Below are 19,014 nucleotides of genomic sequence, written 5' to 3'. Positions count from 1 at the left end.
GATGGAGTGTTATCGCAATCTCTTTCTTCACATATATTGTGAGTTTTTTTTTGCCACCATTCCACTCTAATGCCCTATTGAAGCCCATCTGCTCACGATAGAGATGTTATAGGCAGTGTTTCTTGTTTGACATGGGCTAAAACAAACACATAAAAACTTGGCAATTGATTGACAATACTCATGCATTGTGATATATACTGTACAGCTTCTTTTTTGATTGCGGAACTAAAATGCCTCAGGTTTTTTAGACGGTTAGGCGCAAAAGTAGTATTTCTACCTGTCCTTTTCTAAACTTCTTGCTTGAACTTATCTATCAAATATTTTGAACTGTTCTAGTACCTATGCAATTGTCTTACAAATGGAAATAAATTGAAATATACAAACACATTTTAAGTTTAGCAATTATAATGTTTAATGTATACTGGTTATGAGTACAGTGCAGGCAGTTTTCCATTCAGTAAAGGATGTTAGTGCACTTAGTGTAGTATCATATTCCCATGCAACTGAGAACATGGTTTATGAATGGATGAAATAACAAAGTAATGTATTTTTTTGTATAGATCTTATTGATAATATGATTGTAATGCCTATGGTATTTTTCACTCTTGCAATATCATACCACACATTTTTGATTTGTGTAGATGTAATGTAGGAAGATGATCCAAACCCAATGAAACATCTGGTTGATAATGTACAGTTTAAAGATGATTTCTAAAGTAAATAATCAGGGATAATTTGTGGTTGTAAAAGAAGAGTAAACGTGGTAAGTTTTGACACAGAAAACAGCATCTAGCTCTCACATCTGTGTGATGTATGCTTGTTCTATCAATAATTTCTCACCTTTGGGAAATCTTCTTATATCACATTTAATTTCCAGTGTCTGCTTTACAGTAAAATCGAAAGCCTATTGCTATGGAAACAAGCTTCTGTAATAAGGTCATGCATCAAATATAGGGACGAGAGAACTGAGAGCAGCAATACAAAAAGCGAATGGATCACACGATTGATTTATAACCTGTCAGCATGTAAAAAGTTGTTTTCCTTTATAATGCATAATAATATTTAGTTTATACGTGGCTGAATAATGGTGTAATTTAAGCATATGGTTTTATCTTGCAGGAGGGGATTCATATTTTCTGATCTTCTGTCTACGGTGAGCGGAGGAAATGAACTAACAAATCGTGAAAGGCATTAAAGTGGGTCAAGGCCATGATTCAAGATTAAATTAAATGTGTTGGCTATAAGGTTTATATGCAAGGCCTCAAAGGAAAGCCCATTAAATATGGATGAAGGAAGCAACCAAGGCACGCCTACTGCCTTTACCATCACCATACCAGAGGCACCAGCATCTCTGTCCATCAGTGCACCGCTCCCCCTTCCCCCATCCTCTTCACCACAAATTTGTTATTACTCACCCACACTTTCTTCTTTTACGTTCTCCAAGCTCTCCCAGCCAAGCCATTTGCACCCAGCATTGTCAACTATTACATTTGATGTGAAGTTTCAAGTGCATTTATTTATGTTTTGCCAAGTGACATGGCACTTTCCAGGTGAAAGTGGCATGGGTTTGGTAGGAAAACCGGTTTGTTAAACCACACTACTTTTTCCTTTTACATCATAAATCACAACAATCACAAATACATTCAGCATTGTTTCAAATAATACAGACAAATGCAGGCAGATACATTTTAGATATTTCTTGAAACTTATATCACATGTTTATGAATTACCAGCTGAATTATCTTTTTTCCTTGCAAATCAGTAAACTTCAGCTTGAAGTGAGTACATTAACAGTCTTTAGAAAATAAACTTTCAAATAAAACGTGTTTAGCAACCCAGTGCTAATTTGAGCTTAATGCGCAACTGTACAGTAGAGGGCGCTCTCATCTACGTCAACTCACACTAGCAGGCTGGGCACGCACTGCAGAGTCATAAAGATCTCCCAAAGCTTATACTACCTCACTATATTGAATAAGCTTGTAGTCTTCCACATATCAAACATAAATTCTCTAACATGCCATGTATGAATGTAAGAATATACATTTTTGATTTTTTTATGCAACATTTTAATATTCAGGGTTTATATTTAGCTTCGTACGTACATTTTAGCTAAATGTAAATGTAACTAGTCAATTTCAAGTTGGAATTTTTACAAAAGTTTAATTGTAAGAGTGCCAGTAAAGCTGTCTATGAAAAAAATCACCTTTTATTTTGATTTCAGAAGTAAAAAAAATAACATAAAAGTCTTGATGGCAATTAAATAACGTGTCTTATTACTGATTGTGAAACATTGCACCTTTCACGGTGTAATAGACAACGTAAGTTTTTTGGCAATGCTCCGCCCCCGAACGGCGTTGGCCAACAACCTAAGCGGGGCGTTTGCGATTGGTTCATTCAGCTGTCACTCACGCGAGATCTCCTCAGGCGTGCGGTAGCCGTGAAACATATCATTTGCTGTGAAGTGATCTGACGGAGGGAGAGTATCAGTTCAGACCATCACCACGCAAACACACCACGCTAGTGAAATTTTGCATGTCAGGAGCGAAGGATCTTGTCGCCGGTCAACGGCCGTTTTCCATCTGTTGTCTCTTTAATTTCTAACGTTGAAATCAGAGGCATGTGGAATTGTATCGGGATTAGGAATTGGTTCCCAATAGCGTGCCTGCTGTTAACGATATGGACGGAGGTGAGAGCGCTGATTGTTTCTGGTATTGTGGATCGATTTAATTGTCATCAAAGTGATCGGGAGTGAAAAGTTAATGGGTGTGGGCTGATGATTTAAGAAGTGTTTATGGCAAGAGAGGAAATATGCTCAAAGTGATCGATATTTGAATTACGCAGACACATGTGCTCGTGCAATTGGACTGTCAAGGGATGTGAGAAATTTGAACTCGATTTCATGTCAATTCAGTCAAAATTTTTAGTCCGTTTTCTTATCTTTCACGCATTGCAGGTAGGCAAATTGTATATTATATATAATGTCAGTCCGGCTTGTTTAACACATTCCCTCAAGTAATGTTCCCTTCGTCTTACAAACATTTATCTACACGTATAATTTGTCGTCTGCAACAAATGTGCAACACATTTCATGCAAACCAGTATTTGGGCTCTCTGTTTATTTTTTATTTCAATGTTATTTTAGGTGTCCCAGTCTTCTGGCTATTTCGAGCTACAGCTGATTGCTGTAGAAAATATAAACGGTGAGTTGTGGGACGGGGATTGTTGCGACGGCACGCGGAACTCTCAAGACCAGCGCTGCGTGCGGGACGAGTGCGATACTTACTTTAAAGTCTGTCTGAAGGAGTACCAATCCGAACTCACCACAACCGGCACCTGCACCTTTGGTGTTGGATCTACGGACGTTCTCGGTGGAAATATATTTTCTTTTAAGGATCCCAGGAACCCCAAGAAAATAAGCGATGCGGGGAGGATCACCATCCCCTTTGACTTCGCCTGGCTGGTAAGTGCGCGTCACTTGAGCTGTAAAAATGAAGTGCGTTGAGCTGTCACTGTAGAGCGCTATGTGGTGCTAGGGTGATGACAGGGTTCATCGTGTTGGAAACATGGTCCTGTTATTTTTTGACTTGTCTCAACGAAGTGTTAATTTCAATATGTTTATTATATATAAAAAAAGATAATGCTCTGTAACATTTTCTTCTGGTTATCTATTCGTTGCAAACGCAACATCATTTTGACTGCTGTAAAGGTGCATTTAAGGTGACGTACATACACACCCCACCTTTTTGGCTGTATCTCCAACCCTACTGGGATGATTTTATAGGGATTATAGGCGCCTTCATAAAACGCTGCCTAGGTAGGCAAGTCGCTTGATATTGAGACACAGCCACTGTTTGTTGGCTTAAGAGACGCTGTTTTCATTGCTGTTGTGAAGATGTCAAGAAGACAACGGCTGCAGCTGCACGTGTTTCAATTGTTGTGTTACTGATTTGTATACATTTGTTTATACGTTTTTCAGTAGATTATTTCCGTTGAAAACAATTACCCTGGTGACCTAAGTTTCTGCCGATATACAGCTGTGTACGTAATTATACGTAATTAGATTTTTTTATATTACTCAGTTATAGTTTTATAGTAGTAAGGATTTATGTTAGCAGCACTAGCTGTGGATTTTGGCGGAAACTGTGGTTGCCATGGAAATATCTTGTAACGGTACCACATACAGTACTAGTTGTCTCTCCCTTGTTTTAATATCTGAAACACTTATCAAGTGTCTCTCTACATACACTGGCAGATTACTGATGCTGATATCAGGTAGCAAATCACTGCATTGCTTTATGTGGTTCATTGTTACACCTGAAACACAACAACAACAACAACAAAGAGATCTGCCATGGTATTGACTGTCAGGTTTGGACTGCAGCCCAACTCACTCACCTGTGTTTAATGGTACGCCCGCTAACCAGCCCTCATATAGCAGTTGAACACCTTTTCTTTACACCCCCATCACACACACACACATTTGCACGCACGACCCACAACCATTCAAGTTAATGTGTAACATGCTATCAATCTGACCCTCTAGGGTCAGTTTTATCAAAGCCAGGTTAAGTGGTACACCTGCTCTCTCTTTCTCACCTTGATATGTCCCTATATTACTTAGATTTAGTTTGTCTGCCCTCTTTTAAGCCTTGGATTGACTTTGAATTTTTAATGCCGTGCTGTGTTTGTGGTTGTTGAGTGTCCGATGCAAACTAATGAAACTGCCAGAGGAATCTCTTCCTTACTGCGTCTGCATCCGGTCATGTGTTTGATGTGTGCCAACTGTAACTTCATCTGGGGTGTATTGTTAAACGATTTTTAGTACCTCGGCCCATCTTTGAGATTGAATCTGCCAACTTCTGGGCATGCATTACATTTTCTAATGAAGGATTTTGTTTAACATGCTGTAAGGATAGTCCGTATTTCACAATGTCTATTACAGCCAGTAGGTTTTATAGAGCCAAGTTTCTCACCTGTTACTTTTAGCCATTGCAGTTATGTAATGGAGCTTTGTTACTGTTACTGTTTTATGTCTGTGTTAGTGCCAGCTCCACAGTGCAAGGGTGTTAAAGAGAGAGAGAGAGAGAGAGAGTGAGTAACCACACAGTGACAAGAGTCCGCCACCGTCTCTCTGGTTTTACGATAAAGCCAGCAGCTGTAAGCATCCGTCGGAGCGGAGGACCGCTACACTTCAAGGCTAAACGGCAGCATCAGCCACACCTGATTGGGAGCTTGCCGGGTAGTTGCTAGGAGACGGTTACATGGGCCTTTAGTAAACAATTATCTATTGCCCTCCGAGTCCCCTTCCCCCTTGACTGGTCTTTCAGTGAAGCCACTCGTTCCCGTCTCACCTGGGAAAGAAGTGCTAGAGCCTCACGACTATTGACTGTGTAATTAGCCAGTCACAGCTGGCTACATCTCCGGTCAACAGAAAGCAGTAATTGTCCAGTTCAGTATCAGAGCAGGTGGCTTCTGATGGGGGCTGATTATAGATCATTGCTCCCCTAAGGCCTAAAATGTTCAAGTAAGCCATGTATGCCTTTTGTTGTTGTTGTTGTTGTCATCTTTTATGGGGTTGCATGAAAGCCATAAAGTTGTGGGTGGGACTGTGCTGACCAAAATACCAAAAATGTGACCAAAGCTATTTTTTAATAATGCTGTGATTAGAAGTGTAACGATTTATTTGTTTTATCAGTGCATCGATTACGAATGTCGACTCATAAAACTGAATGGTTAAAACAGAGAGCATCGAATTTAATTGTAAAATGTATAAATATTAAATAAAAATTTCAAATGCCTTTACCGTGCATTATAAATCAAACCGAATGGGTTTTCATAAGTTTGCACAAATCGTGTTTGAATCAAATCCAAAATGTATTAATCATCTCATGAGTCAAATCGATTGATGTCTGCCCAAAAATTCATGCCTCTAGTTGTGTGAACTACATATTTTAAAACAGTATTTGCATTAAAAAGCTTGTCTAAATTGTGCAAATTAATGGAACGAAATAAGAAATTATTCGAAAAATGAGTTTAAAAAAATCATCTTAATTCAACTTAAAAATCCTTGTGGGGTTGTCTTAAAGGTGAGGGACAGATTAAATCTTTTCGACTGCTAAAACACAACAGGAAGCGCTGTCTCTAAATATTTTTATTTATATTAAAAGCTTTATTAAACCATTGTTTAAAGGAAAGTGGTTTGTGATGTTTTCCGGTGGGGCTGATATCTCCCTCTCTCCATGGAGACCTGCTGTGGTGATTCAACAGGAAGTTTAAGATGAGCAATCACTAGTTTGATGCAAGACTCAATCCCCATTCTTCCTGACCCTAAAATACCTTTTTGTTCTGCCACCACAATTAACATTGTCTTGTGGCTTGGAGCAAAGTAGGACTTTTTGTACCCTTTTCCATCATATAACGGGAAGAGACTCCCTTAGAGGTTGCATTTTTCTGCATTTGAATGCAGCCGTCATGGTAGATTTTTAGTCGCGGATAGACTGGGCCAGTTTGGAGCCGATGTGCCCAGAGGTGACTTACATGAAACCAGCTGTTTGGTTCGATTAAGATTTTTATCTCCACCTTGACTTTTTAACTATTTTGACCACATATTTACTCATGCCCTGTTGTTTATTTAGATGTGGTAGATGCTGGTTACATGATATAAAAGAGATATTGTTTGGACTTTAGTGAAGCTTGTAGGCCAGGTACCTCCTACTTCATCACTCCCACATGGTGCACTAGTTTAAATGATAAAACAGCCTACTTAGAGGTTGCATTTGGAAGAAGAGGGTATTTTCCAAAATGCTGTTAATCGATTGATAGAGTGGAGTTTTTAATTCAAGTATTGTATTCATTAACATTATAAGCCTGACATGATTGCAGCAGTAGGGTTTTGACAAAGGTTAGGCCTGGCATTGGAATAAAAGTGGTGAAAAAGCGCTGTTATTTTGTAAGTACCCAAGGAGGCTTGCTCTGTGTTGAAGTGCTTTTAAATGTGCCTGTCCATGTTGAGATGTTGAGCAAATGAACCATGGCTCTCATGGAGGATAAGATAAATAAATGTCTGCTTGGATGCCCAGTAGAGAGCTTCCATTAGGTTAAATGTACCAAGCTTCCAGTGATAGACATAATTGTATCAGACAGTGTGCTTATATTGCCATTTATGTCTCCCCTGAGAAGGGATAGAAAAAACATGGGGTCCTTTCAGTGAAAGAAGTGGGAGTAAGCAAACTTAACCCTTTCCAATAACACTAGAGATTTGTGTGTGCGTACGTGCGTGCATGCGAGAAAGAGGAGTTTCTATTGTTAGTCCACGGTGCTCGACTAATTGTTTTCATGAACACAAGCCATGATGCTCTTCCTCCCTGGCACTGGGTTCCTCTCAGCAACAATTTACAAATGTGAACAGAACTTTTAACTGCTAGAAGTGTGTGTGTATTTGTGTGCGTGTACATCACCATGCTCCTGTTGTTATCTTAGCGGTTGATTTTGAATGTACTCCGTGAGAGCCTGTTGTTTTGTCATGCTGGCATACATGGATGTGTTGCATGTGTGATTGTGTTTGACTAATGCATGTGCATCTTTCCTGAGCGGCCCAGTGAGCTAATGAATTGTGAGCAGGTGTGCTGCTGTAATTAATGTGCATTAGCGCTCAGCAAGTTTAATTCGCGCTTGACCTCTGACCTTGTTCAAAATGATAATGATTATAATGGAGTTGCTGCTCATTCTGTCATTGTGAAATAACTTGGCCACTTAACAACACGGATTGGATAGAGACGGGCGCTATGCTTGCTTACTGTACTGTAAACCATCAGACAGATCTGAAGGATATTACAAAACGAAATAATTTTTTGTTTAATAAGCTAGATTTGATTCTGAAGTAAAAAAAAGAGTAGTTCACTAAAAAATTATAATTTTCTCGTAATTTACTCATCCCATCTCAGATGTTTGTGACTTCCTTTCTTTAACTGAACACAAAGATGTTTTTTTTTTTTTTTAAATTCTGTCAACTAGGGCTGTCACTTTTCGTTCGAAAATCGATTGCACAATCGATCGGACCAACCAAAAAAAGTTTCGAAAACGAAAATAGGCAATCGATTTTAACCAAATATGTACACTATTAATTTTAAAAGAATTAAACAGTTTAAAAAATAGATGTAACAAAACTCACAAACAAGCAGAAAAAGAAAATAAATAATTCCGAAAGTGCAGTAGGTGTGCGAAAGCTAGACAGAAAATACCCAGCAATTTTACGCACCTATAGTTTCACGCTTTCAATCGCTGCATCTAGTGTTTTGCAAAGAAAATGGAGGACAACGTCAATAAACCTGTGCAACACGAGAGAGCGTTGAAATTGTGACCTTACAGGAGATGATGAGTTATGACAAGGAGCCACCCTTGCGAGCTGACAGCAACCCGCTTTTGTGATGGAACATTGGCAGTACAAAATACGCAGCTGGCAACGAAGTACCCGAGTTTCCCTGGGACATCAGTGCGGTCGGAGTGCGTCTTCTCAACAGATGGACATATAGTGAATGAAAAGCGCTCTGCTCTTGACCCCTAAAATGTTGATCGACTTGTTTTCCTGACCAATAATTTGTAATGGCCCTAGTCTTTTTGCGCATTTCATTATGCCTGCCTAGTGCCGCCTAAGTGTCGGTTACGTTTAATAAAAAATACACATCATGTTCTCAACTTCAAGTAAGTCTATTTAAAGTTTCATTTTTGAACAGTTGTTTGAAATGGATCGAATCATTATTTAAAATAATTTTTGAATTGCCTAAATCATAAAAGCAGCCGGTTGAAGCCTGCAGTAATGTTTTTCATTTATGGCAGCAGTCCACTCTGCATATTTTTTTAGAGAATGTTGCACTACTGTTGCTGTTTGTTATTCTGCACGAAACTTAATGACAATGAATAAGAAATATTGCTGACTTGTGCGTTTCAGGCGCTCTCTTTACATTTGTCTGTTATTTGGCGTTGAAAATGGAAACGTCTTTTTAGACATGGAAAATCGATTTTACAATCGATTCAATGAACACTTATATATTAAAAATCGAAAATGATTTTTTCACAAAAGTGACAGCCCTACTGTCAACTACCGTAAACATTTCTGCCAAATTCTTTATGAAAAAGATTTTATTTGCATTTATTTATTGAAAATTGAAATGGGGAAAAATATGGTCAGAATAAGAAAAAAAGTTGCTTTCTGATCTTTAATACTGTTAAAAAAGTTCAAATTAATTTCTCAACAACAAAATACTTATTCAAAAAAATGAAAAATTAAATTTTTTTGTAAAAAAATATAAAACATTTTAGTTACGTCTTTCATGGCATGGGTCTTAAATTTGCTGTCTGGTGACTTTATGACACTTCCTAGGTTTGCTTTTGTTGAAATTCAAGAAACTGGACTGAAATGGTCACAGTACATCTAGAAATAATGATTAAAGTCAAAATTGGAGTGGTCTCTTACTCGGCTGTAGGTGTGGAAGCTTCAGAAATCGTATTCATCCATCATAACAGTAATTCAAACAACATCTTTGTTTAAGGTTGTTTTTACACATGTTGGTGCACACCATGGTGCGGCCTCGGAGTGCACCAAATTACATTGTATAAGGTAGTGCGGTTCGTGTTCACATATGTTGTTTTTACCTTACTCGAAACACCGCACCGTACACAATGTGACAACGGTCAGCGCTGTCATTGGTCTCTGACAGTGCTTACCCCATGACCACCCCCCACGTTTCCACGACAACCAGCGTGAATGAAGAGCAAATCTAGCAAGCTATGCAGATAAACTATGCACATCTTTGTGAAGTTTCTTTGCTTTAACGCAAAATTGCGCAACTACTCTATTAAAGCCCTTTTGCTAAAAATAATCAAAGTTTCACTATTTTTTGTCTGTGGAGGACAGCTATGCATTTATGAAATCATCAGCTTACACCGCCAGGAGACAGCGAATATCTTCAACGGACCAAGATGGCTTTATTTGTTGTTAACTCACAATATAACACCCGGCTCACGTCACGACGGGAGCCTAGTGGCTCAAACATGTGGAGAACGTGGAGAACTTCGGTTCGGCCCGAGGTCGAGCAGTGTTCACACCACAGATGGGTTCCACCAGAGTTTGGCGACAGCCGCTCCCAGACCACCTGTTTAGAGCGGTCTTGGAGCGGCCATTTAGTACGCACCAGAGTGCGGCTGTTGTGTTCACACTGACCCAAACAAACCCTACTCAGACCGACACGTCATTTGGGCCGACCTTAACACTGTATGTGTGAAAGCACCCTAATAAATGTATTTTTATTAAAAGTAATTTTGCAAGAAAAGGCTAATAGTTTAAGCTTGTTTGTTAAAACTAAAACCAAAATGATTACATCCGAGTGCAAATTTAAAACATGAGGACACTTTGATGATAAATATCTTTGGTTCCTGTGTTTATTGTTACCAGATGTTGTATGATATTTCGTTGCGAGACTTGCAAAGTACGAGATCTATGAGAGTTGAAGTTATCAACGTGGTGAATGTAGCGCTCAAAAATGTGTGATTTCAATTCCTAGTATGATACTTGGACTTGCCTTGGATACGCATAAGTTCTGCACCCAAGATGTGCATAAGCGCTGTTGTGCCACTCTGCATTGAATAATTTTTACTGCAATGGTTTTGCTAAATTAAGGACAATATATTTAGCTTATTTATTTGCTCAAATGTACCTATCATATGTCATTTTAATTGGGATCGGCCGATACTCAGAATTCTGGTATCGAAATTGGATCGGTAATGGAAAAAATTGTTATCGGTGCATCATTACAAAAAATATGCACTATTTATAAAATCACATAACTAAACAGTTTCTGTACATTAGTGTGGTTGTAGTATCATGAATTGATTTTTACATCAAAACTAAACAGACTGTGATTTGATGTCTTTAACATGTCAATCAAATGGTTCTTCTTAATCTCCAAAAAGACTCCTTTAGCAAGACCTAAATCTGCTTTGCAGTGTCTCTGTCATTTAACTAGAATCAACTAGATTTTGATACGGGCATAATGAGCAGTGCTGTAACCGGACAAGACAGACAGATAGACAACTGGCTTGTCAGATGGTTTGATGATGAGCTAGTAGTCTAGGGTGTCAAATGGCCGCCTCACTGTAGTAACTGAGGGGCCGGTTGCCAAATGGGTGGTTGCCCGTGAGCCGTTTATGGAATATTGTCATTCCATGTTGGGGTCATAACACTATGTAATAGTAGCTACGAGGTGAAATACTTTTTCAGATAAGGTTAATGTGTTACAAATTCATTTTTGGAAGCCTTTTTACTTGGTGTGGCAACTCGCTGCGTAATACATGGGTTGGAAGGAATAAGAGCTGCGAGAATTGATCCGGGCCAGCGTCTTTGGGAGATCTGTGAGCTGTGCCCATTGGGATATGGCAGCTTCAAACCTCACAGCCTGTTTCTGTTGCTGCCAAGCAGCCATGCTAGTCTCAGTTTCTACAAATGCCGCAGTTGAAAAGTCTCTGAAATTGAGAAGATCTGAATCACCAAAGCTCTGTACAGTATAGTGGTGATTGATGTGTCTTGCCTATTTGTATCTAGGGTGGTACACATAGTAATACAAGTAGTAAACCATCTATGAAAAATATATTTTTTAGGTTGTTTATTTGTTTTATTCCTGTATAAATATAACAATTAAACTTCAGTGTATAATGTACGAATGTGATTACAGTGACACTAAGTTTTGAACTGTGGTTAAGTAAATTTTGTCTAAGCAATCTATGATGCGTAATTGCGTATATTTGTACAGAATGAGTCTATAAGTCTGAATAAAAACATCTGTCAAATGCATAAGCATATGCATCATATTTTCTGCACATTATGTCTTAATGCATAAATTCTTTGATTTTTGAACTTGGATGATTAAACAAGTAATGAAAAGCTGCTGTTTTTATTATATACCTATATGGTGTTGGACTGGGTGGTATATTGAGTTTTGCAGCTGGCCCGAAGTAAACTTCCATTCTGTGTGTTTATCCGTGTGGCTAATGATGACTAAACTGACCTCTGGAACAAATACCTTGTGAAAAAAAAACATTTTGGTTTCCAGAAGATGAGGAGAGACGATGCTTTACTCCATCTACCACATAAAACTAATCCCACCCGAATAGGGCTTCAGTAGTACTTTTAACATCTCTAAATCTAGTACATATCTTAAAGACCTTGTTACCATGATGAGTAAGAAAACTTGTACACATCTTTGCTTGAATTTCCGTACGTACTGTAACCCGAAGTGTGTGGTTGTGTGTTTGTGGGTGTATGTGTGTTAGCCCATTGCCGTCCCTTCCAGTTTAATTAGCACCCTGAGGGGAGGGGTTTGTTGTATTGTCATTGCTAATGATGTTGTTGGCATAGCAGCAGAATGCTAAATGGGCCGTGTGTGTACACGCTCACCCAGAGCGTGCCCCACGCCGGCCAAGTCTGCAGCGATAAGCACAACGCAAGCATAATTCTGCATCTTACACCTGCAACCAGATCGCCTTTCAGTCTTGCGAACATAAACAAACTCTTGTTCATCTTGCTTTATTGATGATGATGTCTCATGGGTTTGCAAGGTTAACTGGATGCATTGTAGTCAGTGAAGGGGCATTAGTATTGTGCCTGTAGGAACTCAACACTAGTGTGAGAATATGTTGAAAGAGGGGAGGTGACTGAGCACAGAATATCATTTACTGGCTCCGGGGCTTGGAGTGTACATCAGGCTGCATCTTCCTATCTTCCCATCTTCCCAAGACCATAATGATGCTTCAACAAAGCTATTGTCTGCTTTTGTGCCATGGAAGTCTGGCGGAAAATGACAATTGACCGAGTTGAAACAAGTCGTGTCATATGGACACCAGCTTTGTATGCAGAAACAGTGGAAGATGTATATCTGATTAAAGGTATGAAAAAGCAAGGCATTGCTTAAGGGGATGTGAGGTAGTGTTGGTGACAAGAGTTTATGGAAATGACTTTTCACATTCCAGAGGATGCCCACTTTTTATTGGTCATGAAACAATGACAATGACCTCTAATAACATCTTTTCAGATATAAAAATTTTTTTTCTATTGTTGTCTTGTTCTCATTTCTTTATTTTAATCGTTGATCATTTTACGCCACAAAGAAAGCCCTCTTGTTAAATCTTTTGTACAAGCTGAGTTAGGGTGGGACGTGAAGATAAATGTCACCGCTGCTCCAGGTTCTCACAGAGTCTTGCCCAGCTATATTTGTTAGCTGTTTACTTTGAAGTGTCCCTATCTCCTCCCCATGACGGTCTCCTGTCATTACCAGTGTCTGAGGAGCAATCTTTACTGTTTTCCTTGGTTTACCCAATTGGACTGCAAGCTTGAGGTAATCTTCTTCAGAGAGTTGTTGTTTTTGTGAGAAATCTAGATTTAGAAATGGTTTAACAGTCAAAGAGAGAGAGAAAGAGATAAAGGCATAGATGAAATGACCTGGTCACCCCCTGTTGGCAGTATGGCCAAGACCTCTATGTATTGATAATGGAGTAGAGGACACCTTTCTCTTCTGGGTGATTGATTACAGAGCTGGCTTTTCAACCTTTTCTTCCCACCACTGAGGGGTTGTGATGCAGATCCTGTGAGATGACTGGACCTTCCATAGCCCCCTACAATCCTCAGCCTATCTCAACCAAGTCTAGACTCGGTTGACACAAACATGACCTTGTCGTGTCGTGTCGTGTTGAATTGGGTGGTGGACATCACATTGTGAGCACCGGTGAGAACAAAGTGCTCTCATTTGTGATCAGACCTGTTCTGTAAAGCCCTGGGGAGAACACAGCAGCTGAATTTGTACCATGGCTTGATAGATGTACACTGGAATTGCCGTTTGCCTCCTAAGGAAAACACATTTTTTGGATCTAGCAGGATTTTGTTATTGGTTTATTCTCACTGTTACATTTCGGAAAGTTAAAGCTGGATGCATTTGTTGCCATTTGACTCATATCGAGTCTATGTAATAAAATGCATTTGAGATTAAATAATATGTTTGAAATTTTAATTCAGCATCAGATTTTAGTAATTCTTAAGAGGGGAATCTTAAAGTGTTTTTAGCTCTTAAAGTAGCAGGAATGAATATAGGGAACAGTCCCATCTTGTTCCAGACTGATGATACAAAAAAGCCTTTCAGTGGCCTGTAATTGGCCTGGTGGTGTCTTACATTTGGTAATTGAAGGTTGTGGTCAGTGATGTCAACACCTCCCCAACCTCAGTTTGGCCCAAATTTCTGTGTCATTCAAAAATGTATTGTCAGCTCAGATTAATGGAGATTATATTGTCGCTGTCTGGTAAAAGGCTTTTGTCGTCATATTTTTGCATAATCATTATTTGTCATTTTGTATGTCTGTCTTTAGTTTTGCTAATAACCAATGATAAGTATTGAAAAAAAGAGCTGACTAAACCTCAAAACTCCACTGTCACACATTGTTGGTTGTTTAAATATGTAAAGCATTTTCTTTAATCAGCAAACATTAAGGGGCGGCTTCCCGGACAGGGATTAAACTAGTCCTAGACTAAAACAAATGTAAGAGCTGTCCAAACTGAAAACAACTTGCACTGACATATCTTAAAATACATCAGTGCCCTTTGTTTTGCATCAAAATAAATCGAAGTAATGCTTTTAGTAAGGCATGTTTGTTAAAACAAGTTATATTTCCTAGGCATTAGTCTATAAGTTCTAGACTAATGCCTAGTCCTGGTTTAAGCTAATCCCTGTCCGGGAAACCACCCCAAAATGTTTAGTGTTTTAGTAAGATTTGTCATTGAGCCGTATAGCCAGTTCGGTCTTAAAAGAATATTCCATTTTCTTAAATGAAAAATCCAGATAATTTACTCACCACCATGTCATCCAAAATGTTGATGTCTTTCTTTGTTCAGTCGAGAAGAAATTATGTTTTTTGAGGAAAACATTGCAGGATTTTTCTCATTTTAATGGACTTTAATAGAGCCCAACATTTAATACTTAACTCAACACTAACAGTTTTTTTTCAACGGAGTTTCAAAGGACTCTAAATGATCCCAAACGAGGCATAAGGGGTCTTATCTAGCAAAACGATTGTCATTTTTGACAATAAAAATAACAAATATACACTTTTAAAGCACAACTTCTCGTTTAAATCCGGTCGTGATGCGCCAACGTGACCCCACGCAATACGTCATGACATCACAGAGGATGAACGCGAAACTCCGCCCCAGTGTTTACAAGTATTGAGAACGAGGACCGTTCCTATGGTGTTGTATGTCAACTGATACTAATTAATGTCTTTGTGTCAGTTTATTGTTTACAATGGTCCTCAAATGTGCGTTTTATGTAACACGTGACCTCCCTACGTCACTACGCATTTACGTTAGGTCGCGCTGGACCGGATTTAGACGAGAAGTTGTGCTTTAAAAGTGTATATTTGTTATTTTTATTGTCAAAAATGACAATCGTTTTGCTAGATAAGACCCTTATGCCTCGTTTGGGATTGTTTATAGTCTTTTGAAACTCAGTTGAAAAAAAACTGTTACGTGTTGAGTCCATTAAAGTCCATTCAAATGAGAAAAATTCTGCAATGTTTTCCTCAAAAAACATAATTTCTTCTCGACTGAACAAAGAAAGACATCAACATTTTGGATGACATGGTGGTGAGTAAATTATCTGGATTTTTCTTTTAAGAAAATTTGAATATTCAGTGTTTCCCACAGGATTTTGAGAGACTTGTGGCGGTGATGACGTCACACTCTAATTAGCATATATGTGACGTCATCACGTGTTTGCGTTTGATCCGGTTTGATCGAGTGTTGGCACCTGAAATATGTTTCACTTCTACTCTTTGATCTGTCACGTTATATTGCATTTTAACACAACTGATTGCTATTATTTACATATTATCAGTTCTGTTGTCAGACATAACATGAGCAGACTATAGCCCTATTCGGATGGGATTAGTTTTACGGTTGTAGATGGCGTAATGTAATTTTACCACAGGACGTCTGTAATATTGATGGTCAATTCGGACGGGATTAGAAATCTCAGTTAAACATTCAGAAATGGGAGGGGTAACTCGATTGCGCAGCAGGTCACCTCTCTCGTCGTCATGTGCACGTTGCTTCTTGATATCAACATGACACAGACGAGAAAAACTCGAAACACTGTGTTTAATTTCAGTTTGGGGAGAACGTCAGTTTCAGGAACAGTTCTGTGCCTCTGAGAAGTGAATTTGACTTTTTAAAGTTTGTGTCGTGTTATTCAGGAACTGACTTGCCACTGACTTGTTTTTTTCGCCTAGAATACAAGTAAATGCTTAAGCGCTTTTATATTTGAAAGAAACCCGCAAAATAACAGGAAATTACGAAACGTACGTGTATGTTTACAGCTGGTATATAAATCACCATACATTTACATTGAAGTCTTACTGCTGTTGCTCTTCTCATCAATGTCTTGTTATGAGCCCCTTTTTATTTAAATGTGAGTTTTATTGTCGCGTATAGCGCAGACAATTGGGTGCAAATTCAGAAATATGATAGAATACACAGTAACTGTTACACAAAGTTACTACAAAACACGTGCGCAGGCATATCGCATTATAGAGAACGGGTGTGTGTGGGGAAACACTAATGCTAACCTTTCGTCAAGTCATCGCCGTCTTCTCTGTCAGTAAAATCTGTGACTGTTGACGTTTACGCGAAAAAGAAAGTATACGGCGGAACGGACATTGAAACACCGCCACCTTTTCACGCTCATGTGAGAGAGAGAGAGAGAGAGAGAGAGAGAGAGAGAGAGGGGGCGCGCACTGCATGCAACATAGAAAGGGAGGGCGCGCTGGGTGCTTGCAACAATGAATTAAGACGTTTTTAAACAGTAAAATATAAATGTAAATGGGGATCATGAAAAATCTATTTGTGGCGGCCAGCGCTGATTCTGTGGCGGTGCGCCACGAATAAATCAACGTATGGGAAACACTGATATTCCTTTAAATAAACTGATCATCATACTACTTCATGTTTTATGACAGGTTTTTGCCAAATGACACAACAACTGCGCATCTACGAAGCTATAATAAACGTAATAATCCGTAAATTAATGAAAATGTGAGGCAGCAATGTGATGCCCTTACTGCCTCCAATGCGGCCATTCTAATGATAGACAAAACGCCTCTATGTCCAACATTAGCTGGTCAAAAACGTAACTACAAACTTAATATTTGTAAAGAGTTAATAATAACATGACACACACAGGTGTCTGGCCATATATAAAGTTTTTTTTTCAATTATATCAGCAATGTAGCAGTTTTGGACACACAAGCATTTACCCTAAAAGCAACATGTTGTCATCACTGGCCATGAAATCAATAAATAACCTGGACATCGTTTTAATTTAATAAATCAATGTCTGTGACAGAACCAGTGGGACTTGTATTCAAAAGAGTTTTGCATGTCTTTAAATACAGCTTTCATTATAATGCAAATTATTTGGAATTGAGCGGTTTCTTGCCATCTTTCCTATAAACATGTTGTTGTAAGTTTGCCTTCAAGCAATGCTGCAGACATGAACTAGTGGTTATGTGTTGATTTGCATCAAACGTACGGAAAGGATCCTACTGGCAGGTTAGACAAGGGCACTTTGCTTCTCTTTACAAAAGCTGATGAACTTTCACATGAATCACAGACTAATGGAGACCTACATTGCTGTATAAATCAACTATATCTGTATATCTTTCATTACCCAGGTTCAGTTTTTCAATTCTCTGCCTTCTAACTGGCATGCCATCTTTGAGGAAGGCCAAGTATTTTAGATAAGGCGTGTGAAACCACTCTGACCCCCCTGACCTCGCACTTAACTGAGTCATGACATCATGACATGTTCGTGACATCCACAACAATGCTGCCGGCGGATAACACTTTGCCTATCTTGGCAAGGAGAGCCTCATATTGTACTGTCATGTGATCACCTGATTAAAGTATTCTTTAATTTTAACAATCACATGGTTTGAACCGAGCAGCTGCTTGTTTGTGAATGTGCCAGAGCGTTGCAGTAGATTGCGTGTATGCACGGCTGCCAGTTAAACCTGCAGCGTGGGAGCCTTTTGAAGCTGATGAGAAGCCTGATGAAAGGTCTCCAGGGTCATTCTCAGCCTCTCTCACTACAATCCCCTATAATTTCAGCCCTGCCCCTCTTTAAACTGCACCATCCACTGACTGTGGGAACCTGCACCTGTGACTCCCTCCAGCACCATGTTGGCCACCCACCTAATTGTACAACCACACACAGGTTGTTTACAGGCTTAATGTCCCAGCATGCCCGTAGTCTTACCTCATGCAAGTATGTGATTCTTTAGTTTTAAAAGCCATTGGTGGTGGGCATGGGAAAACGGCACTTAAACTGGATGTGTGTGACGCGAGCCTGCCTGGTGTCAGGCGTCCCACATGAGCGTGTTCACAGCCCGCTATAAATATCTTCATTATCAGCAAAAGTAGTCCGTGATAACAGCACAGAATTGTACGTTGCTATAAGAGCAACAGCGTCTCTAAGGACGCTTGTTCTGGGGTGTGAATTTGTGTTAAATTGTGATTGTATCTAGGGGCCTTTATGTGGTTTGCACTGAACGGGCAATGTGTGTGACCGGAGGAATGTTCATGGAGCATCACGAGACTCAGGTTAATGGTGACTCTGGAGTGATGGGGTTTAGATGGAGGTCTTTGTTCACTCGTCACCTCCCCCACCGGTCCTGATCCGCATCTAGACTTTTGGGCAGCTGTCACATAATCCAGCTAATCAGTGTGTGTGGGAACAGGACTGTCCTCGTACTACCGGGTTTGTCTCTCTCACGTACACACACGCCCTGACATTTTGACCTTTGCGTGGGTATGAACATGCTCGTCTCCGATACACATGAGCCCATGTGCACGGCCAACCGGATCAATCCAGCATTTCGAAATCAAATCCACATGCACAGATGAGCGTGCAAGCAGAAATACAC

General features: G+C 39.4%; 1 protein-coding gene across 2 annotated transcripts in view; it reads left to right on the top strand.

The window, feature by feature from the left end:
• Positions 1 to 2,444: 2,444 nt before the first annotated feature.
• The window catches only part of jag2b (jagged canonical Notch ligand 2b), a 42,944-nt gene continuing 26,374 nt past the window's right edge, over positions 2,445 to 19,014 (top strand). For both annotated transcript variants that reach the window (XM_065257176.1, XM_065257175.1), the window contains exons 1-2: positions 2,445 to 2,686; positions 3,143 to 3,460. In XM_065257176.1, the coding sequence (XP_065113248.1) occupies positions 2,618 to 2,686; positions 3,143 to 3,460 (387 nt within the window). In that variant the 5' untranslated portion in view covers positions 2,445 to 2,617. The remainder of the gene's footprint in view (positions 2,687 to 3,142; positions 3,461 to 19,014) is intronic.

This window comes from Paramisgurnus dabryanus, chromosome 12 (assembly GCF_030506205.2).
Source record: "Paramisgurnus dabryanus chromosome 12, PD_genome_1.1, whole genome shotgun sequence".
Taxonomy (NCBI): domain Eukaryota; kingdom Metazoa; phylum Chordata; class Actinopteri; order Cypriniformes; family Cobitidae; genus Paramisgurnus; species Paramisgurnus dabryanus.
This window is presented reverse-complemented; position numbering and strand designations above follow the sequence as displayed.